The 24,526-nt window shown below is 39.9% G+C and overlaps 1 protein-coding gene across 1 annotated transcript in view; it reads left to right on the top strand.

Annotated features, from left to right (window-relative positions):
* The window catches only part of KCNB2 (potassium voltage-gated channel subfamily B member 2), a 411,054-nt gene that overhangs the window by 32,382 nt on the left and 354,146 nt on the right, over nt 1-24,526 (top strand). Inside the window, exon 2 of the mRNA XM_004762363.3 lies at nt 3,207-3,889. Within this exon, the coding sequence (XP_004762420.1) occupies nt 3,311-3,889 (579 nt within the window). The 5' untranslated portion in view covers nt 3,207-3,310. The remainder of the gene's footprint in view (nt 1-3,206; nt 3,890-24,526) is intronic.

Here is a 24,526-nt window from a genome sequence, read left to right as displayed (position 1 = left end):
TGTATTTGTAGCCAAATTAAAAATGGATTAGCCTTTGTTTATTATTCATGCGGACTGTTCACATAATCTATGTGAATTGCTGAGATGTCATTGAGTCTACAACCAAGTTATTTAATGGAGAACTAACAATCAGATTCACTACTGTAACTGCCCCGTTTCTAATATTTTCAGTTGTTTTCCCTGATCCTGATACTGTTGCTCAATTTTGGGTATGTGTATATATACCTATTCCCTTGTCACCCGAATACAAAATTTGGACATGGGCGTCAGTGGCATCCAAGATACATGCTGTGAGGTTCAGAAAAGGTGGGACCAACAGTTATTCACCTTCTGGACTTAAAATTTACTGGAGAAGACAGAACGTATGGATAGGGAAACAGGTAATTGCTAGCATTTACTTAATAGACACTAGGGTAGCTTTTTTTCTTTTTTTAAAGATTTTGTTTTATTTATTCGACAGACAGAGATCACAGGTAAGCAGAGAGACAGGCAGAGAGAGAGAGGAGGAAGCAGAGTCCCTGCGGAGCAGAGAAACCGATGTGGGGCTCGATCCCAGGAGTCTGGGATCACGACCTGAGCAGAAGGCAAAGGCTTAACCCACTGAGCCACCCAGGCGCCCTGACACTAGGGTAGCTTTTAATCTCAGTTTTCTTCCTGTGACTGGAAAGCAAACTTAAAATGAGAAATATAAATTTTCTTATTCTGTTCAGTTATACCTCCCTGTAGTGAGCACCTCACATAAACTATCTCATTGAATCATCAAAATACTGCTGTGGTACTGTAGATACTCATTTTGCAGAGTAAAAAATTAAGTCTCAGAGAGTTTAAGTTATTTGCCCAATCACTGTGGCTTATCATTGTTTCTGTAAAAATAGGTATTTTTGTCATCTGTGATGACAGTGTGTATGTATTTACCTAACTTATTTTTGTCACCATGTGGCTGGGAAAAAAAAAAAGAACTCCTCTCAATTCAAGTGTATTTATGGGTGGTATAGGAAACATTTCTGACATAGTCCAGCCACCTTTTTTTTTTTTTTTTCATAAATGTGACTTATTTTAATTTCAGAGGATACTTGAATTCCAGATGGAGAAATAAATTTAACTTATAGGAATGGAGAAATAAGAGACATGCAGACATTGGTGTGTATCTTAGGAGAGAGTTCTAATTATAAGGACCTCTTAAATCTAAGAGTTTTTCCCCTTGGTATAGGGCATTGGCTGTGAAACATGGTGTTTTACATTAAAAGTGGTGTTTTGGATGTATGGCTTGAAGCACCATGATTTTCTGTAAAAACATAGGAGAAGATCAAATAAGAAGATCTTTGCTGCCGAAGATCAAAATAATAGATCAACAAGAGGGACTAACTAGAGCAGTTATGTCTTAAAGAACTAGTACCCAGGAGAAAAAGCTGTGGAGCAAAAGAATACGCGTGGATAGGGAAACAGGTAAGTGCTAGCATTTACTTAATAGACACTAGGGTAGCTAGTGCAAAGTCCTGATCGATCTGTCTACATACAATTAAGAACCAGGTCTTAACCAACTGCACCTTCTAAACATTGCTTAAGTGCTCCACCACCATGACCCAGTCCCTGTTACCCTTGAACCATGATTTTGGTTCAAGCCCTCATCACCTCTTGCTTACATTTCTACAATAGGACACACACACACACACACACACATATTCTGACAGATACTATGTACACACAAACATATACATATTTAACACGTAAACATGGATTCATTTTAGGCAGGTCATTCAAATAACCCCATTTATGCATTTCTCTGGCCATAAGCATTAGCCCTATTAGATCTTTTGTCATCTGTTTTGTGGAAAACAAAGAATTGATGCATTATTTAACATTTATTAAACTCATGGGGCACCTCGGTGGCTCAATGGGTTAAGCCTCTGCCTTTGGCTTAGGTCATGATCTCAAGGTCCTTGGATCGAGCCCCGCATGGGGCTCTGTGCTCAGCAGGAAGCCTGCTTCCTCTCCTCCCCGCCCCTGCTTGCTTCTCTGCCCACTTGCAATCTCTGTCTGTCAAATAAATAAAATCTTTCAAAAATAAGCTCTCACAATCTATAAGTGCTTAGTGTTAAGGATACGAAAGACTTTGTCTTTAAGAACTCCCATCATCTTGTGGGAAAGGTGTTACTGCATTGGTATGATGAAACAGAAGTGACATTCACAGAGGTTTCATGATCCTAGAGGAGGGATATCATGGAGGGCTTTCTGGAGGATGTGATTGATGTCTGAGATCAGTCTTGAAGAGCAAGCAGCAGTTAGTAAAAAGGAAATGGGAAAGGTAGAAGCCCTTCCAGGATACAGCATGAAGAAAGCTCCAGAAACTTGAGACAGAAGGATGTATGTAGTCTGGGGTTGCTGGAATATAGTGATGTTGGAAGGATGAGAGGTGAGGGTGGAGGGGTAGGCCAGACCTAATAAGGCTAACTGTTCTTTACAATGCCAGTAATGATGAATCTTTGTAGGACTGAAAGCATGGCTTGGGCCAATTTTATATCTTAGCAGATCATTCTGGTAACTATGTGGAGAAAGGTTTTTAAGTTGACAATACCAGAGTTTGAGATCCAATTTAAGAGGCTATTGTAGAAATGTAAGCAAGAGGTGATGAGGGCTTGAACCAAAATCATGGTTCAAGGGTAACAGGGACTGGGTCATGGTGGTGGAGCACTTAAGCAATGTTTAGAAGGTGCAGTTGGTTAAGACCTGGTTCTTAATTGTATGTAGACAGATCGATCAGGACTTTGCAGAGTTTTAGCTCAGGTGGCTGGCTGTGGGGATGTGGAGGGCCAGAAATCTGAAATGGAGAAGGAACAGGAACTAGTTGGGCAAGTTGGAGGTGTGGGTAGTTTAGTGTAAGGAGTTGGTTGTTCATCTAGAACGAGATGACCAACGCGTAGATATGTTAGTCCAGAGCTTGAGAAAGTGGTCTCCGGTGATAAATTTGGGAGTTACCACCTTCTAGATGTATAAAATAATACACAACCTCTTCTGTGTGTGAAGCACATTGTATTGTCTTTTTCTCTTTTCTTGTACCTTGGGGCAATGATTTCTATCTCCATTAATACACAGTAATTACTATTAGACCTCCTGGTTGTGCATGAACAACAAAACGATGTCAAAGAATGGGAAATGCTTTAGGGAAGTGGAAGTAACCAAGTGATTGTTGTTCCTTTTTTCTCCAGTTGTGTTGGTGGAAATGCCTGCCTCAGAAGGCTATCACTTCAGCTGACACTCCCACAGCTCATTCTTTTGAGGAGCCTGGCTCTGTGGCTTTGTCCAGTTCAAAATGGCAGAAAAGGTCCCCCCTGGCTTAAACAGGAAGACTTCAAGATCGACACTGTCCCTTCCACCAGAACCTGTGGACATCATTAGGAGCAAGACATGCTCACGGAGGGTTAAAATCAACGTGGGGGGCCTCAACCACGAAGTCCTGTGGAGAACGTTGGACCGGCTGCCCCGGACGCGCTTGGGGAAGCTCCGGGACTGCAACACGCACGAGAGCCTCCTGGAGGTGTGCGATGACTACAACCTCAGCGAGAACGAGTATTTCTTTGACCGGCACCCGGGGGCCTTCACTTCCATTTTAAACTTCTACCGGACGGGCAAACTCCATATGATGGAAGAAATGTGCGCGCTCTCATTTGGCCAAGAGCTTGATTACTGGGGGATTGACGAGATCTACCTGGAGTCCTGCTGCCAAGCCAGGTATCATCAGAAGAAGGAGCAGATGAACGAAGAACTGAGGCGGGAGGCTGAGACCATGCGAGAGCGGGAGGGAGAAGAGTTTGATAACACCTGCTGCCCGGAGAAGCGGAAGAAGCTCTGGGACTTGCTGGAGAAACCTAACTCGTCAGTGGCTGCAAAGGTATGAAAAGCAGAGTGTTGCTTTCCTTTGTGTGCGGTCAGAAAAGGGGTTGCTTACCTTCCAGTGAGCATGATTGTCCTCTTTTGAGATGTTCTGGTAAGACAGTACAGAATGTGCCTGCTGGGTGAGAAACACTTTCCAGAAGCTGATGTAGTCTGAGTTATTCTTTTTGTGAAATGGCTCGCAATGGCTTACTCTGTCTTAACTATCGATACTGGGTCAGAACAGGCCTGGGCAACAGAGTCTGGAAGGGTTCTGGTGGCAGTGGCGCTGTGTGCTAGCGGTGGCTGGAATTTGCGGAGAGCGCTAGCTGGGGTCCTGCGGAAGGCTGGGGCCTGGGCTCCTTCCTGGATAGAGGTGAGGTCTGTCCTTGAGGACAGAGGAGGTGCCTCCTGGCCTGGTTCTCCAGAGGATCAGTGAAAGAGAGAGTGAAGTGTGACCTTGTGTAGCTCAGGGGGCTACTAGGCCCCACGCCTGAGAAAAGGGCCATCTCCTTTAGCTGTGTAAGGAGCGAGTCAATGTCCACAGAGCATCCATTTACCTCCCTTGTGAGGTCTGCTCTGATGGTGGTGTTTCTGACTGTGGGTGCATCGGAGTTTTTTTCCACAATTGACGTATTACCCTGCCTCAGAGCTCATCGTGGTTGCTTACCATCAAGGTAAATTCATGTTTCCATTGTGCCTGCATACATCTCAATCTCAGAGTAAGTTTGTTTTGCCACGATTTGCAGCATTTAATTCAACAACACGATGCTGTTTATCTAATTTTATTTACAACTTTGAGGGTTAGCTCAAACTGATTTTTCATCCCATATATTTACTTTTGTATTGCAATATGAATTGTGAACACGATGTCGAGAGTCGTCTTGAACTGCAGAGGCTTCGTGTTGGTATTTTGTGCATATTAGATGAAAGTGGAATATGGAATAGAGAAAAGAAAAATAGCAGAAAAACATGTCACCATGTGAATTCTTTAAATTGCTTTGAAGTTTTCCAGTGGTTCTTTCTTAAAGAACAGTGAAGATGATGGAAATGTAATAGACCATATGTGCCTTTTGATTGGAAATTAAGGTCGTATCTGATAATTTACAACATGTAAATTGTGTAAACAATCAACTGAAGGCAGACGGTCGTAAAACTGCGTCTGCCGTTTGATATGCCTAGTGTTGCATCCTGGTGACTTCTAAAGGCATTTTACTTTGTGACCAGAACATGGAAGTCGGTGGAATAAAATATGTCTCTGTTGTACATAATGAGGAAATGCACATCTTGTAGCAAATGGAAAGATTTCCACTAGGCCTTTTTATTGTTATGAATAATGTTTACTTCTCTTTATCCATAGGAAAGAAAGAAATGTGCTACACTTGTGGGTTTGGGTTGAGAAAGGTTACTGCTCATTGCAGTGTCAAGCATTAAGTTACATATTTGAGTCACGGCTGAAAGTATAGAGTGCATTCTAAAGATGAAGGAGATAAACTCTGGATATAAAGGAGTGTTTTGGATGCTAAATGAACTCTTTCAGACCTTTAGGCAACTGTGGTCTAAGTCATTGTTCCATCAGATGTTCCAAAGGGTGTCAGCCACAAATGCAAAAATCAGCAGCTAAACCAAAGGAAATGTGAAGGTTAATATGGCTTATTTGCTTATAACAGTGTTATTAACACATACCTAAAATTAAGTACTGTTATAGAAAAGATTTGAAGGTATATACATTTGTTTTTCTGAAGCATTTCCCTTGAGGATAGAATACAGTCAATAACCTGGCTTCCCAGATGAGGGAGTTCACTGAATCTCTAAATTTTAGAATTTAATCGAGTTTTAGAATGTAAAATTTAATAGAAATTTTAGAATTTAATAACGGCCTATTACAGTACTCTGTTCTATACACCTGCATGTCAGATAGATTATTGGAACTCGCTTCGAATTATGTATGTACGGATAAAAGATCTACCTACAAATTATACCCAGCAGCTCAGAACATTGGTTTTGGAAATTTTAATGTAGTTATAAATAATAAATATGTTTCCAAATTATTAATCAAGCCAAGTGAATCTTTGCCAACCTAAGTAGATTCTTTACTAAATTTTCATAGGGGATTGGTATCTGTTTATTTCAAGATCTACATTTTCTTCTCTGTTTGAATGGTGAGATATAATAAAGATTATTTACATTTGATTATATGGTAGTTTAGTGAAAGTATTGTTCATTTGTCTGAGGTTTGGAACCTTTTGAAAACAGCTCGGTATGATGTCTTATATAAATCACTACCTTTTCCTGTATTCTTCTGGAATCATAGAACTTGTTAAGTCAATGTACAGAAATCAGTGGCTTTCTGATACACTTCTCTAGAATAATTCTTGATGTAGTGAGTGTTATGTGTGAATAGTATTTTTACAACTTAGGAACAATCTGTTTTGCTAAAACTGTAGTAGGATCATACTCTAGCCCTCACTATTTGGGTTATGGGTACATCAGGATCCTACTTATGCTATGAAGCTCTTGTGTTGGAATGCTTGGAATCTGTGTGTTTTTCCCTAACTTGCTTAGAAGGTGAGATATCTTTGGAGGAGAATATCTGTTTACCTTGCCTCTGCAATGATAGCTTACTCAGTTGGGTAGTTGAGTTGAACATATACAGAATGCTCTGTGTGGGCAACACACATTAAAGTGGACATGTAGAAAAACACTCCCTTCTCTCAAGAATTTAAAATATATTTTCTTAGCTTTTAAGGAATTTCATATCCTTAAAACCATTTGTTTTCTTCCCTTTTCGTTTTTCTGTCTTTGAAAATTTATTGAATATTTCTGAAATGAAGTTTGAAGTTAGGAGTTTACTCGCCAAATCCCTAGCATAGAAGGAAAAACTTGACCTTTTCTATCAAGTATTCCACAAGAGGTTAAAATATCTATTCAGTGACATGGAATAAATACCCAATAATCAATTCAGTAACAGTCATTCAGCCTAAGCTATGTGCATCGACTATGATACACAAAATTATTACAAGGCCCCTCGACCTGTTGTGTTTTGTCCTTGGGTATGACCCTGAAAATAACAACTTGGCTCTTACAGAACATGCTTCTTGGTGTCACTTCTATTAATTGAACTTTGTAGTATATAAACAACTGAAAAAAATACCAAAACAGAATTTAAACAGGTATATTTTCACTGCCAATATTTCACAAATTAACATTTTTACACATACACAGAAGAACATGAAATATAATTGTGCTTTTCACAAAAAAATAACAGGGCTAATAGAAAGTGTTCTTTCATAGTTTTCTGTGATGCAGTACGATCTGGTAACATGACACGAGTTTATATCTGTATGATGGACTTTGGGTTCTTTCAGTCTTGTTAGTTTATGTTGGTGACTGTCTGTATACCCTCACGTAGAGATAACATACAAAGTTGACATCTGAGGCAATTTGTGAGTGTGGGGCCCACCAAGTGCGCCTACAGGAGGGCTGGCCCAGAGCTCTGGGTTACCATGACATGGAATTGCTGCTTCTGGCATGCCTTTCATAGGAATGTGCAAGGGGAGAAGATGGGCTTAAGTGGCTGCCAGTTTCCTGGGCAGTGAATTGGAATTACACTTGATCCTGTATCTCTTCCAGCCCTGGGCAATTTAGTCAGCCTCTGGCTTAGAAATATTTTTTCTCCCTTTTCTTGGGCCTTTTCCCAAAGGGACCGCAGTAGCTGTTTGCCTTTAAATTTTGCATTATAGATAACTTCACTCTAAGAGGTGTTTGAAAGCCTTTAAGGGAAGCAGATCCTATGGGACATGGGATTGTCTTTCTTTGTGATGAAATGACAACCAGCAACCAATAAGGAGCAGGGTCTTCCTGAGAGCTGAAAGGAAAGAGGTTCAGTACTAGAGGGTGCCTTCACTTTAGATCTCTAAAGAAGGTCAAGGACAAAGGACATCAACTGTGTCTTCAGGCAAAGCCACTTAGGAGAGGGCTTAGCCTCCTGAGGCAAGCCTCAGCCTGGGCACAGACAGGGATATGGTGTTCGGGGACAATGCTGGCCAATGGGCCTGTCTCAAGTGTCAGGTCAGGAGGCTAGACTTTAGCCCTTATTTGATAAGAACAATATAAGGCTGCAGAAAGACTTCTCTGTTCATCTGAACCCATACAGTGAGAACCACACAGCAACCCTGTTGGGCATGGTCCAGGGTGGAGGGTGGGGCACTGCTTCTTGTCAGCTTCCCTTCCCGCTTCTCCTAGGTATCCACAGCCATCACTTTCTTACCTACGGATTCCTCCCTCATCCTCTTAGGCTTTTCCCCATTCTCTCCTCCTCCTCTCCTTCTACCTCTCTCCCTTTCTCCCTCCCTCTACTGCCTTCCCTCAGGAAAGGGAAGATGATTGACTAGAGAATTACTTCTCAACATTTTTTCATTAATGGTCCCCTAAGGAGAAAAATTAAATTTAAATTCTCCCTAAAGAGAGAAACTAAATACTAAGGAATAAGATTTTGTCACGAGGGTGGAGCTTGGAGAGCTACAGACCATTGTAACATCTAAGATTTTTTCACCCTTCCCCTCAAGACCCAATTTTCTCCCACTGACAGTGACATTGATCCCATGGAGAATGCATACAGTCGTGGGAAGGAGACCTGCCTGCAGCTCATTGCCTGCAAACATCCACATGACCGTCCCCACTGGCCCATTGGCGCGGCGCAGCACAACACCTAAAGCAAGCATGGGAAGGTCGGCAGACCTTAGACAATTTTGGGTCAAGAGAGAGGCCTGTATCGTAGGAACAGATGTATGGAGTCTGCCACTGGGACTATAGCTCTCTGGAGAGAGCCAGAGGTCCAAACTGTGTCTCAGGGGATGGTTCCTGTTTAGTTGCCCTATCAGTGATAACTCCCTGAGAACCACGCTCAGCCTTCCAACTCAGTTAGAGTGTGGGCAACTCAAGTCACAGAAATAGTGAAAAGAAAATAAATCCAAGTAAAAGAAAAACTCCTGTGTACTCAAAAAGGGGGAAAGAGTGCATAACATTTTCATTCTATTTCCAGTGTATAAGTTCACTTATTCTAATGCTTTGGATGAAAAAAAAAAAAAAGAAATATATTGTAACAGAGCCACCAATTATTTCCTTTTAGTCTAAGAACAGAACTTCCGCATGTTGTGTATTTGTGTGTGTGTGTGTGTGTGTATACACATGTACAGGTTCCCCCATTATCTGAAAATAGAGCATTCCTAGGAAATCCTTTGTAAGCTAAAATGACATAAAGCAAAGGAGCAGTTATCATTTCATAGAAGTGAAAATCCTATTTCTGTTTCTTTCAGTTAGTGAAAACAGGTTCTAGTGTGGGTCTTTCACAAAAGCCAGTGGCATAAAGAGAAATTATAGATAGAGAGGGAAGCTGACGACTATGTATGTATACATAGGCACTCACACACACAGTCGGGGAAACAGCTGTGCCTGTACGTAGCTCTGAGTTGAGCTTTCCGAGGACTGTCTCAGTGATAAACAACAACAGCAGCCATCAGAACCATCAATGGGCCCCCAAACGGACTGATGCATTGTGAGTGCACATGGAAATCGCCCTACATCAGTGCACCTCTTGGTGCCTTGGTGGAACCTATGCAATCCCTGAGTTCTAATCTAGGATTGCCAGGGGCCTAATTAACATACCAGTCATGTCATTTCTGTATCATTTACTGTTTCTTCTTCTTTCCCTTTCCTTTCTGCAGCCCAGCTGTACGGATGAGGTTTGTGCTCTTCCAATAATATGGCATAAGAGTTCAGAGGTCCTTAAAAGAACTTGGCCGGTCTGTAGAGAGAGGTTTAGATTGGAGATATGTGGTTTTTTTTTTTTTATTTCTAAAATACATAATTCATGCAGACTAAATGGTTGAAAGCCTGGAATAAATTAGGCGTTAAAAAAAAAAAAAGGAAAGATAAGATAGAAAATGTTGAGTTTTGATTAAAATGTTTCAAATATTCCGTTCCTTAGTTCTAGTGGTCCTATTTTGAGATCCATGCTCCTCTGTTTTCCCCGAAAAGCTGCCCTGAAACTGCACCACTTTTTGTCCACTTGACCTCATTTGATCAGGGAGAGAATGGTGAGAACAGAGGAGGAAATTGATAAAAAGCTCACATCACACATTCTCTTACCTAGGGTGCCATGGGTCCTGCTTTTACTGAGAATGCCCTGGTTAAAGCCTTTTGTCTGAGGCTAATTATTAACAGCATCTTCTTTCACTCTTAAAAAGTGTCCCAGTTTGGATGATAAATGATTACCTTACATGGGAATGTTTTTGAAAAAAAGAAATTATCCAAGAATCATGCACTTTTCCTCTTTGCTTTTTTGTTCCATTTGAGGAAGGCTTGTCTTAATTTTCAAGCACTTTTTCCATCTCTTTTGAAAAATCATTGGTTTTCATTAATATTAGAGTAAGATTTTTGGATTCCTTTCAAGCTTGGTTTTTAAATTTCAATAAGTAATTATCATTTTCAATGTTAAAAAAAAAAACCAAAACAAAACCAAGGCATTCTTTCTACATTATCTAATGTTATCACAAAACAGACATTGGGAGTATTTAAATATTCTGGTTTTGAAAATTCATCTACACTGCTTTGGTTATTAACAGATTTGTTTTCTTTATTTCAAGTGAGAGACTTTACAAAGTGAATGTTGTACTATTTTAGGTGAGCATAAGTATTATGAAGGAATGGTCACAATATTTAACACTTTCCACTTGGAAGACTCTAGAAGGATTTGACTAATACTTTAAATGTCCTTATCTGAGCTCTATCACTGTGAACTGACCTTTCTAATGAAGAAAGATACTTTCAAAATGATCAACAAAGTTGATTCTGAAAGAATCACTGGAATAAAAATTGATCAAAGCATGATTACATAGAAAAAAAACCCTCCAGCTGCTGATGTATAATTCATGAAGTAACCATAGATTACAGTAGATTTTTTGGTTTTGGCATTGATTTAGCATTGGTGGTTTTCTTCTATTTGACAACAACCCCATTGTTCCATGACATTCAATAATCTATAATGTGAAAAGGCCTAAATCTGAATGCCGTATTGTATCAGGTTGGTTTGTTGGAGCTGGTTGACTTTGTTAGAGAGTGAGTTTAGCTGGCCACTGAGCACTAGCCTAACCCCATTTGGTTTTTTTCTCTTCATTGTTACATATACCAACTCATATTAAATGTTCCTGTATTTTATTGGGGAGATTATATGGTATAGTAGAGCTTTGCGAAACTCTCAGGACACATTCCTCATTAAAAATATCTTATTTAGGTATTCCAAGAATGACAAAGCTTTTTAAGGTAGCAGTCAGCCTGGAAATTCTTCTTTCCCTCCAATAGCCTGGTCTTTAAACCTTTTCCTGCCTCAGCAGTGGACCAAAGAAGGACAAAGGAGTCTCCAGGCCAAGACAGTGGGCACATTCTACAAGCTGCACTTCCTGTATCTATCAGCAGCGTTCAGCCCTACCCAACTCACTCTTTCCCCACATCTCTTGGAACAGAGTTGATGATGACTCTATAATTTACAATCAGAACTTTGAAGAACTTGAGGAGACGGAGACTTCTCTGTAATTGCAATGTCAGCCTTGATACACAGATGTGACCAAGCTAGAATCAAGAACCTAGACACAGAGCATCCCACTGGGAACAAAGAAGTACAGTGACTGGCACAGAGACAGGGTGGCAATGACCTCTGGTTGGAATAGTGGAAGAGGAAGACATTCGCTCTCATCCCTCCCAAACCTTTCCAGGAGGCACTAAAAGCTAACATCCGAACTATTTCCAATTTCTCACCTATGTATTATTTAGTTTTGGCTGTGTCTACATTTTGCTGATGCATGAAGCAAATGTATTTTTCCCCTTAAATCATAACATTTTGATAAAGCGCTAAGTGAAAGAACTCTGGATATTACTAAGAACAGAAACCTGAAGTATATAATCCAGCTAATGTTTGTAGTGATGTTTGCACGTCTTGGGTGGGTGAACCAGGTAGTATCAGCCCTCACTGAGGTGTACCTGAACTAGGGGTGTGTGTGTGTGTGTGTGTGTGTGAAAGAGAGAGGTGCATGTTATTTATACACATTGCCACCTCTCCACTATAGCATATTATATTATAAAAATCCACCTGCACAAAAATCCAACAAAATTCCACCCATATTTGGTAATTTAAGGTAGATGCAACTTTGTCATTCGAGTAAGACACCTATTCAGAATACAGCTCTTGTGATAACTGATCAGGCATGAAGTCCATGGAAAGTGCTCTAATGGTCTAAGAATAGCAGGAAGAAATTTCATTAGTCTCCTAGGATTTTGTTTCAGGATGCTAGAGGTCATTGCCACCCTGGATTTCATGCTTTTACTTATGTCCCGTTGAGTCACTCTTGACACAACCACAAGTGTTGAATGCCACTTTAAATAGCTTCTCTAGCCTATGCCACAACACTGCCAAGGACAGCCACGTATTCCCTACACAGCTCAGAATGAGGCTGCTCCGTTATGGCATCCTTCCCTGAAAGGAACCTCAGGATATTTGCACATGAGTGAAAAAATTCCCAGGCTTCCAGTCATTGTTTTGTCACTAATTAACATAAAACCTAGAGTACAATTTTGGATATTGAAATGCAGTTGTCTTAGCTGGTATCATCTAAATTAAATTCTTAACTATATTTGTTCTTTGAATTAGATTTTTTCTCTTAAACAGTCAAATTTTAGTTTACATCTTAGAGTCACACCTATCTTTTAGAACTGTGTAACTTTTACAGTGGTGTCCAAGCATACAGTTTCAACCAGAATTTGGTTGGATGGAAAAGTAACTCAGTGTCACCATCTATGAAGTATAGCAACATATTTGTGTGATGAAAAATAAGTGTGTTTCATTAATACATTGGAAATGTTCACTTTGGGAAACTAACAGGAGGCCTTGCATAACATCCTTAAGGTGAGCAACCTGTTCCATTTCAGTGTAGCTTTTAGTTCAGAGGGATAAAAACATTGTTAGGCAATTCTGTTTTTTCAAAGGTGATAATTTGCTATACTACAGATGCAATGACCTACAAATGCAATGAAAGGAAATATGAAATAGTAGGCTAGAATCCAGTATAATCTGAACTTGCTATTACATATTTACTGTGTAAAAAATCTAGCACATTTTATTATATTTCCTAAGTGAATTCTGCAGGTGTGAAAATTATTGTATTATGTAAGTAAAGTAATTGCATTATGAGCAATATTAAAATTCAAAGCAAAAATCTCTTTAAAGCACCGGACTTTATTTTTCAAACTCTAGCTCATGAGCCATTATAAATATTTTAAATTACAGAGTGATTACAAAGTGCTAATCGCTGAACTCTTTTTTTTTTTTCAAAGTTTTGTGTATAGGTTATACATGAGGGTAGCTGAAAGGGTAGCAGACTGTTTTGATAGGCATATTTTAACAATTTATGAGGTACACATATGTGTTTGAGGGAAGAAATGTTATATTTTAGTGGAAAAAATTGTTTTGGATTCTATGTTTCCCTATCTTTGTTAAGTTTTCCAGGATAAGCCAAAGCACTGAACTTTTTCTTTTCTGTTGCACTTTGATGCACACATCTAAAGTAGAGTCTGGAGGTTAGATGACAGGTCTCTGCTGTTTTTAAGGAATGCAAAACCTGTCCTGCTCCCCACTTCACGCACAGCTCTGCAGGTCCCCTTAAAAACCCCCCTCCTCAGGGATTGTCTTAGTTATACTTCCTAGAACAACTTTTTATTGTTATTATTTTTTTATTAAGGTGTAATTGACATAGAACATCACATTAGTTTCAGACATACAGCATAATGATTTGATATTTACATATATTGCAAGAGGACTGCAGCAGTAAGTCTAGTTAATATCCATTATCGAACATAGTTACAAAAAATTCTTCTTCTTGTGATGAGAAGTTCTAAGATCTATTCTCTTAGCAACTTTGAAGTATACAATACAGTATTATTAACTGTAGTCACCATGCTGTACATGAACAATTTTGATTTTCCATTTAATTTCTTAGGCTTCAGTTGGATTTCACCTTTTTTAAAGCCCTGTTTTAAATATTTCATGAGGTGATGTCTACTTAACTTTCAGTGAAATTGAATGTAGTGAAGTTTCCAAATTAGAGAAGGTTGATTAACCTGAAAAAAAATCCAGACTTCATTTTGTCTTTAACTTACAAACAACCATTTGCTTTTCCTTATCTCAAAGCAGTAGAGCCGAAGAGTAGGTAAACTTTTTCTTCTAGACTGTTTAAAATCAGTATCTAAATAGCGCTTTTCCTCCCTATTTGAAAGAATCTGATTCTTTACCCATCCTATACCTTTGCTTAATTCACAAGCTCTGGCTGTTAAAATTAAGCTGGTTTTTCTTTTCACTCCCTCATAATAGTTGTCAGTATACCCAGAGCCTTCTGTTTTGAGCACAAATTTAATTCTGGGGGAAGAGACTGGTTAATTGATACCTGATACAGTAGCAGATGGTTTTTACAAGGCTAGATTAGCTTCTGTTTTCAAAGTCCTCTGTGAGGTAGAGTTTAACTTCCTGATAGCATCAGAGAGTTCTTGCAACACTTACCCTGTCTTCTTTTGAGACCATTTCTCTTCTAACAATACTGCTTCCTTCACAACTTGGAAAAAATGAACCTTGCTCCCTGAAGCCCAGAGTCATGAAGTGAAGGCCACATTTTTCTTGTCCCTCCCATAATTAGTGTGACATTCCTCAAAGAGCAGAAAGGGAAAAAAATTATATTGAGCCTCGGCTGTGTGTCATATACACTGAACTCAGGGGTTTTTGGACATTGACCCTTTACAACAGAGGTCAGCCAACATTTTCTGTAAAGGGCCAGATAGTGAATATTTTCAGTCCCTGTCACAGTTACTCAGCTCTGCTGGTGTAGTGTGAAAGCAGCCATAGCCAACAGGTAAACCAACAAACATTGCTGGGTTCCAGTAAAGTTTGGCAGCAGGCGGGATTTGGCCCTTGAGCCATAGTTTGCCTATTACCACTTTATATCAATCCTATGGTAAAAATGTCATTTATCCCATTATGCAGATCAAATTCATGTCTCTTGTCCTCTGCTAAGTGGCATATTGGAACGTGTATCCCATCTACCAGCATTTCCCTGTAATTCTTCTTCCCGTCTAGTTGCATTTATTGCTCCTTTCTCATCACTGTTCATTATTCCCATCACTATCCAATATTCATTGAAGACTTTGGTTTACGACTAAAAGTCATCTTACTACTGTACCCCCTCGCTATCCTGCAGGACAACGAGCTATCATAAATTCCAGCCTAAATATCCCCCATCTTGAGCTCAGCATGTGGATGAAACTGCTTTCCCTTGGGAATCGGGAACTCTGATGTCAACCGCTGAACCCTCCATTTCCCATCAAATCTATACTTTGTCCCTGTTGAGACTGCTTTTGCCTTGACTTATCCCATTCTTTTTCCCCTCACTTGGGAGCATTGGATCCATTGCCATAGGCGAGGCCTTGACCACCTCATACTTGGGTGGAAGCAATATCGCGAACCAAACTTGCTCACTTCATTTCCCTGCCAGTTCTAATCGATTCTCCATGTAGCCAGCAGAATTGCCTTTCAAAACACGATTGGGTTACTTCTGAACTCTAAACCCCAGTGATTTCCCCTTGCCTGCAGTCTAGTTCGAACTCCTGAGCCTTGCATTGAAGACTCTTCCCGACCTACCTATCCAACCACATGCCTTGCCACTCCCCGTACATAATGGCCCCGTTATTCCAGACTATTACCTTCTGTGAAGGTGGGGCTCTTCTCTAGACAGATGGCACCCTGTGTTCAACAAGCAGTGCTCGTACAGGGCTACCTTCATCCAGAGGGGTCATCCTTTCTGTCATTTGCCCAGGGACGACTTGTAAACAGGCTTTGGCCATACCTGCACACAGCTGACACCATGGCTCTGTAGCCACCACAGTTCCCTGACTTAGGGTCCCCTTTACCCCTTTTCTGCCCTTCCTTATGTCTCAGCTCTTATGTCCCTCTTCCATGATGTCATCTGAATCTCCCTCCTCTACTTTTCCCAAGGGTTTCCCTCATACTTATGATCGAGAGAGTCTGTGCTGGGCCCATTTCCCCAGCTAGGTTGTCATTCTTGAGGGATCAGACCATGTCTCTTCATTTTCAGTTACTGACACCTGTAACAGTTCCTGGCACATACCAAACAGTACTACCTGCCACCAAATGGCACCAAAGGGTAGAAATACCAGTAGGACCAAATGTTTCACAGTATTTCAATTTCTCTGTAAAAACTGAATAACACAGCTAGAGGTTGAGTATCACATCCCAGTGATAATACCAGAATAATGCAGGGTTTGTTTTAGGCAGTTTAAGAAGGCTGGATATCTTACCCGTTTGAAACGGTTTTATGTTTTTGAAATAGGCGAAGAGCCATAGATGTGGGTTTTCCATTTTTACATTGTATAAATTCTCCATCTAGAATAGCGTGTAGGCTGCTCTGTATGCCACAGAGTTTATGCAGAGAAAGGCGTCAGGTGCTGCTGAAAGGCAAGCTTTCGGATGCTTTGCTTTGCTAAGATTGCTCATTTTATTTGAACTGCAGGTTCTGGGAACTCTTGTTAGAGGTAAAATGTAGCCTGTGTATGGACTGGAAGCTGTGTATGAATTGGAGCAGGGTAAGGGCTTTGTCTGGCCCCTAGGGCGTATGCGGTCCTTCTATACCCTCTAGAAGATGGATAGATCATTTCTTTACATTCAAGTACCCAACCTTTGGAGGACCTTTGGCCCCAAGTGGAGTTATCCCATTACTCAGAAAAAGTCACAAAGATGGATAAACCCAAGATCTGAATCAAGACAGAGCTCCAATATGGTGTCTTTTTTGTAGGAATATGAAGAGAGTCTGAAAAAATAAATTCTTAATGGCATAATGTGAAAAAGGGAGATCAGGAATCTATTTTTACTACAAAAGCTAAAAGAATCATAATGGTTTCAGCTTAGGGGAACTGACTTCTATTGTAATCCAAAACTGTATTTTCTGAAAACTTTGTAGTTTGAGTTTGTTTATTTTTAAATAGAAATTAGGTGTTCTTTTTTAAGCTCAATATTGCTTGTTATCAGCATGCAACTTGGACATCAGGTATTTTCAAATATTATTCTGGTATTTCAGACTGCTGGGGTTTTCCTGCTTGATTTTTCTCGTTTGGGTGGGTTTTTCAGAAAGAACCTTAATCAACCCATTTTAAAATTTCCCATGCAATTATTGTTTAAGGAACTGCTTTGTATATAAGAAGCCTCTAAGCTACATATGTGTCTTCTAAGAATTTTAATGAGGTAGCTGCTAAGAGTAAAATCATTTTCATTTATTAAATATTTTGACCTTATCATATCTCAGTTTTTAAGTTTTTAGTAGGTTTTATAATTTAATTATTTCTATTTCACTGCAAAAGGAAACTGTCAAGTTGAAGTATGTTTTGAGTTCTGCTGTTCTAATTATTTTTGCACTGACCTGGGGAAAGCAATCTTTAAAGAGATCATAAGACTTTATGAGAAACAAAACTGATAGATATAAAATGATCAGAAAATGTTCTTAATACCACAAAATTAAGTCATCTTCCATTTTTTATGACATTTAGAATTTCAGAGGCAGGATCTAATAATGTGAATTTTTAACAGGTAGGGAAAGGTTTGTAAGTCAGAGGAAACCAAATAGAAATAGAAAAAAAAAATATTTCGAGAAGAAGGAGGAAAGCATAAACTTAGAGTGAAGAAAGGGATTAGAGTGCCTTTCCAGGGCACTAGGGAAATTGTCAGTATAAGGAATTGGGTTGGGAATGTCAGGGAGGACCATGTACTGACACAGCTGAGAGTCAGTGCCCGCCTGAGAGTCTGGATTCCCAAGGAAGGTCATAGGTGGGTGACATGTGGGCCCATAACTATTCCTTGCTGGCGGGAAGCTGTTGGGTAGGTGGGGCAACACAGTGGTGAGGAGCATAGGCTCAGGGGTAAGACAAATTTGTGATGGAGGGATGGCTTGGCTTCTCAGTGGAGAGTGGAGAGGATACTCATTTGTACCTAATGCAGTTATTATGAGGAGTAAATGAGCTAGTAAGCTAAATGGCTGGCATAAAAGCACACCCAGAATATTTTATGTATTAGTGTTACAATTATTATTACCATTATTACTCAAAATGATTAATTAATTAATCAATTAATTTGTTTATTTATTTATTTAGATTTTACATATTTGAAAGAGAGAGGAAGAGGGAGAGCATGAGTCGGGGCAGAGGTAGAGGGGAGAGGGAGAAGCAGACTCCCTGCTAAGCAGGGAGCCCAGTGTGGGGCTCAATCCCAGGACTCCAGGAGCATGACCTGAGCTGAAGGCAGATACTTAACTGACTGAGCCACCCAGGCACCCAAATAAATCATTTTTTTAAAAGATTTTATTTATTCATTTATTTGAGAGAGAGTGTGAGAACAGGAGCAGGGGGTAGGAACAGAAGGAGAGGGACAAGCAGACTGCTGATGAGAGTCCATTGAGATCGTGACCTGAGCTGAAACCAAGAGTCCAACGCTTAACCAACTGAGCCACCCAGGAACCTCCTCAAAATAATTCATTTTGAACTATTGCCAAGAGGATTTTTTTCCCCATAAGTATTTGGTATTCTTCTGTTGCACTTTGAATTTTATTAGACCGTGAAGCTAATGTCTGTATAGGTAACAAGTTATTCATCTCATCTTTAGAACCAAACTCCTTAAAAGTAGCTAATTAAATTGATGTGTGTTGGTTTGTCCAGATTTTCATGATAATGATACCTTAGAACTGGAACCTGGAATACATATTAAAATTTAAATCTTATAAACCTTATTTTGGGGAAATGGATCTTGGTGAAAACAATGAAAATAAAAAGAAGGAACTGACCATTCCAAAGTTTGATTACAGAGTAACATTTGCATTCATTGCTCTTCTCCTGATGGTCTCCTTTGTGTTAATCACTGATACTAATATAACTGTCTGGAAGTTGAGCAGCTATAAATAACTCTATTCTTGTTCACAAACAGTGTCTTTGCCCTGAGAGAGGGAAGTGATCAGACTATCAGTTTGTGCTTTCCGGTTGGGCTCATTGGCTCATCTTTCTTATCTAAGTATCTGTTAGTATGAAATTGAACACAGATCATTGACCTTCTAAATCCCTTGTCATTATGATGCATTAACAGTAATATGTTTGATTGCAAATGATTATTTGGCTCAGGAAAAATTGGATTCAAAGTAAATGTAGTTTCAGCCATAAAATTTTCCATGCTGAACCTCAAAGACACTCAAGTTTGTTAGAAATGCTATAATAACTCAGGAGTCTTTAGAAGATTATTATTTTTTAAAAAGATTTTATTTATTTATTTGACAGAGAGAGGGATCACAAGTAGGCAGAGAGGCAGGCGGGGCGGGGGGGAGCAGGCTCCCCGCTGAGCAGAGAGCCCCATGTGGGGCCCAATCCTGGGACCCTAAGACCATGACCCAAGCCGAAGGCAGAGATTTAACTCACTGAGCCACCCAGGTGCCCCAGGAGTCTTTAGAATATTATTACAAATACAGGATAAATAGTTTTTTAATTACTAGTTTTCCACAAAGAACCACATTTTCTGAATTTAAGATCAAGGCAGGTATTTAACACAACACTTGTTTTCTGATGTGTAGCTCTACAGTAAATAATAAACATTCTCTCAAAATCAAAATATCAGATTTTTAAATTGAGATTAGCATTTTGAAAAATCATTTTCTTGATTAAGGATGGGTATTGCTAGATCTCACTTCCCCTAAATTATTCAATGGATCTTGCAGGGATATATAACATGACAGGATGATAAATGACTGAATGGATTATGGGTAGAGAGGTAGATAGACAGATAGATAAATAGACTAAAGGGAAAGATAGACTAAACAGGAAGCTAACCTGAAGAGATGATGGATGGTTGGATGGATGGATGGATGGATAAAAGATGGAAAGGAAATATGGGCAGAAAAATAAAGAGGAAACTGAACTGGGGAGATTAGTATATAAAATAGTCATGACACAAGTGCCCGGTACAATTGGTAGAGGAGGGCAACAGGCTTTAAGCATTCTTAATGCTAAAGCAAACAAGAAAAAATAAAATACAAAGAATAAAATTACTTGAAATCTGGACTTTGCAAGCAGGATTTATGGTCCTTTGCTGAGTAGGTCCATTGGAAAGGAAAGAACTATGTGGATAGGGGTTCAGATGACAATTCACTTAGTGAACAAATACTTACAGAGTACCAGGCTCTGTCTTAGGTGCTGGGGATCCTGTGTCGAACAGAGTAGACACAACCTACTGCTGCCGTGGAATTTATATTCTCTAGGGAGGAGACGGATTAAAAGTAAATGAATAATTATATAACAGACACATAAGTAGTCACCAATATGGAGGAAAACAGCAAGAAACAGGGTTAGGGTATGTCTGGGGTGGGTAGTTTCATTTGAAAAAGAGTTTCCAGGGAAGGCTTTGTTGGAAAACTCTCTGAGGAAGGTGCGGAAGAGGTGAGGAAGTCTTGTGACGTCTGAGGAGAGGGGTCCAGCAGTGGGAGATGCATGGCTGGCGGTGTGGCTCTCCACCTGGGGGGCTTTGTTTGTCCTTCAGGGAACCTGTACCGATGTTGGGAGAAATTTTGGGGGTGGAGGTGCTGCTGTCCTGCAGGGAGGCTGCAAGGCAGTGAACCTGGAGGAGCACTGTAGGACATGTGGTCAGACACAAAAAGGGAGACCAGATCCTGAAGGTCCCATTACCTCTTCCCGGGGCTTTTTCAGCTTTTCCCTGAGAGAGAATGGGAGCCAGGGGTGACCTCTGAGCAGCAGTGACCTGACTCACAGTGTAACAGGCTCAATCCAAATCCTGTGTTGAAAGTAGAACTCAGCGAGGGGAAGAAATGAAGCCACTTGGGGCCTATCATAAGAATTCTGGAGAGAGACTGAATCACATTAAATACTAAAATTGTGTAGGGTGAATGAGTATGTTATTTATCCAACAAAATATCATCCAGAATACTTATATTTTGTGTCTTTTATCTTAAAACTAGGGTATTAAACTCGTTACCCATTTTTTTTAAATTATAGAGAAAAGTTGCTATCTGTCAAAACTTAGGTTTCACCAGAGAATAGAGTATCTCAAAAACAAAAACAAAGCTCTTTCATAAGAATAAACCAGTTAAGGATGCTAGTAGTGGTAGATTTGTCTTAAGCAATCCTTATAATTAATTAACTTGTTTAGTGCTATCTAAAAAAAGGAGCCTTTAGGAAAAAATAAAACTAAGCACAGACACATCCAGATACCTTTTTAGGGGCATCAAAAGAGGGTTGCTTTTTTAAAAAGTCAATAAGAGAAGATCAATAAAGACAAGTTTAAAAAAGAAAAAAAGACAAATCCAGGTGCAGGTAAACATTAGGAACTATGAGAGCAGGCAAATTCAGAGTCAAGGAAATGCCATAAACCTTGCTGGGCTCTGGTGCTTAGAGCATGCTCAGTGCTGACACTTCTGCATGCCCTCTCTCCCCTCAGCTCCCCAGAGCTAATTCAGTACCAATGGACGATACCCTTTTTCTTGTTTTACCTTTGCTGTAGATAAATAAATGCATATTTATGTTCATGTATATAAATACATATATTTATAATATTTCATCAATTATAAGTGGCAAGAATAGTTTACAGGAAGTGAGAAAAAATTTCTTTTTGGAATTTAGACCAGACTGAGACTATTCTCCAAAGCTCCACCTAATGACAATGTTCTAAGCCACATAACCCCACCCTCTTTCCCCCAACCCCTCCGCCACCACCCCTGCATGGGGATCATGAACTATCTCTCTAGATAGCCACAGCACATATCTGTGTAATCTTTTTTTTTTTTAATATGTTATTTATTTATTTATTTGACAGAGAGAGAGAGAGCAGGAATGCAAGCAGGGGGCAGTGAAAGAGGAAGAAGCAGGCCTCCGACCAAGCAGGGAGCCCAATGTGGAGCTCGATCCCAGGATCCTGGGATCACGACCCAAGCCAAAGACAGACGCCCAACGACTGAGCCACCCAGGCGCCCCATATCTGTGTAATCTTGAGCAACTAAAATAATGCTATTCCTACTGTATGAAAAAGGCATGATCTTATACATTTGAGTATTTAAAATCATGGAACACACTTCAGTGTTCCTTTGTGGTTACTCACTTTTCACAAAAACAGCCATCAGGAGCCCTTATCTGGAGCTATTGGAGCCACAAAAGCCTTTGCTCCTTTCTCTCCGCCCATCTCTCTTGGCTCCCCTACCCCAGACTAGTAGAAGGAACATGAGGTGGTGAAAAGGGGCCTCTGGAGCCTCCCCTTTGCCACTCATGGCTTGGAGACTCAGGGGCACGCTAGGCATTCATGCAGGCAAGCACCTGTGCCTCCCGCCCCTCATCTGGAACATGGGGATGCTCAGAGTCCTGGCTCACTGGGTCTTTCTGAGGATTAAGTGCCTTCATACCTGTTCTGGCTTTGCAGAATACGTGATAAATGGAAAGCACTAAACAAGGGGATTTATTGTTGTTGTTGTTGTTGTTATAGTTTCTGTCTTTGGTCAAGTGGCCATGTGGAGGCAAAAGATACCGTCAAGCTTTGTGAACAGCTCTCAAGTAACAGGGATAAAAGTTGCAAGTAATTCTGTAGGAATTGTTCATAACACCTAAATAGATTACATTTTGTTTTAAGAGATCATCATGCATTTAATTATCTGTTTCTTCTTGAGCTCTCTGTGGATATGTGTTCATAACCCCAGTTAGATTTTAAATTGTGTGAAGGCTCAACTCCTGTTTCCCATTTCCCTCTCTCTCTAATATTCAAAGTCGTGTTACGGTGTGGTGCGAAAAAGTATGTGATCAGTAAATGCTTTGTTTTGGAATGTTTTCTTTAAAAACAAGTTACATAGATGGCAAAAAAAAAAAAAAAAGAAAAAGAAAAAGAAAAAGAAACTTAGACTTGATATATACATGCTTATGATAGACCATGATTTCTTGTAACAGATACCCACTGGGTTTTTCCAAGCAGGTTTGGAAAATACCTTATTTTAGCCAAATAATGCCAGCTGACATTTGTTTGAATTTGTCATTTGATGTTTTTTTAAAATCTACATTTTCAAAAAAGAAAGGAAACCGCAGTTTTGTTTTTTTTTTTTTTAAAGATTTTATTTATTTATTTATTTGACAGAGAGAAATCACAAGGAGATGGAGAGGCAGACAGAGAGAGACAGAGGGAAGCAGGCTCCCCGCTGAGCAGAGAGCCCGATGCGGGACTCGATCCCAGCACCCTGAGATCATGACCTGAGCCGAAGGCAGTGGCTTAACCCACTGAGCCACCCAGGCACCCCAGGAAACTGCAGTTTAAAGACAGTCATTTGAAACGTTTTAAAGGGTATGGCATTTCTATCTACTCAGCTCTCTTCCAACAATTAATTGTCATTTCATATGTTCTCTGTCACTCTAAGTGGCCTCTCATTAGCCCACCAGCAGTCCGTGAAAAGTGCCATACTGATATTTCTCCATGTGGAGCAGAAGAAATGGCCACTGGGCCAGAGAACAAATGGCCACTAGGCTTAGCAGAACAAAGCCCTGCATTTCTGCCTCCTACCTCCTTACTGCAGATCAGAAAAGCTTTTACAAAATTAACTGCTCAGAAATATGGGGGACTGTTTGGGACATGGGATCAATGCAGAACCCATCACTAGTTCCATTCTACTTTGAGGGACTCTCTCTGAGGATGGCAAGATTCAGTTTGTAGCCACTTTTTTTTTTTTTTTTAATCGTGGAGGAAGAGTTCCAGGTGCTACTTAAATTAGGATTCCTCTTTTTATATATAAGCTCCAGGTAATTTAACTAGTTCGTCAAAAAAGATAATAAAATGTATCAAGCGATATCATCTTTGAAACAAATGTGTTGAGCGTTTTGGAATTTTTGCGCTTAGTTTAAAAAAAAGTCTTCATAGAAAGGAACCAAGCAAATTGAAGAGCACAGTGATAATGCAGAAATGTGAGAAGTCTAGGAAGGAGACGAACATTAATTATCTGCCATCATACTTGTCCCATTGTCCTATTTCAGCCACACAGTAATTCTACATGTTGGGTGCTCTTATTCCTACTTTGGAGGATGAAAATCTAAAGCTCTGAGAGGTTAAGAAATAAATCTCGGGGCATTTCCAAACTTCAGGTCCTCGTTTGAGTGACTCTGATCGCCTTGGCTGCAAAGACCATATACACGATCCTTGGATAAAGAAGGCAGACTGCAGTCAAAAATCTGACCACATCACATTTATTTGAAACCACTTTGACTTCTAGAGCTGGGGACACTTCTGGTGGTTACTTATTTAATTTTCAAGCCGTCAGGAAGTATCAACCTCACAGTCTACAGAATAGGTAACATACACGATCTTCTCTCAGAGGTGGCTAGGGACTCTCGATCTGCGGTTAGCATCCTGGAGTTCTTTATTAAAATATGACCTATGGAACGTAAAGACAAAATCTGGAATTTTCTCTTTGAGTACTTGCTACCAGCACACTGTTGTCAAGAAAGAAACAGTTCTTTGTTGTTGGTGGTGTTTGAC

This window comes from Mustela putorius, unplaced genomic scaffold (assembly GCF_011764305.1).
Source record: "Mustela putorius furo isolate JIRA1106 unplaced genomic scaffold, ASM1176430v1.1 tig00003846_pilon_pilon_pilon, whole genome shotgun sequence".
Classification (NCBI taxonomy): Eukaryota; Metazoa; Chordata; class Mammalia; order Carnivora; family Mustelidae; genus Mustela; species Mustela putorius.
Note: the sequence above shows the minus strand (reverse complement) of the source record. Positions and strands in the feature narration are given on the sequence as shown.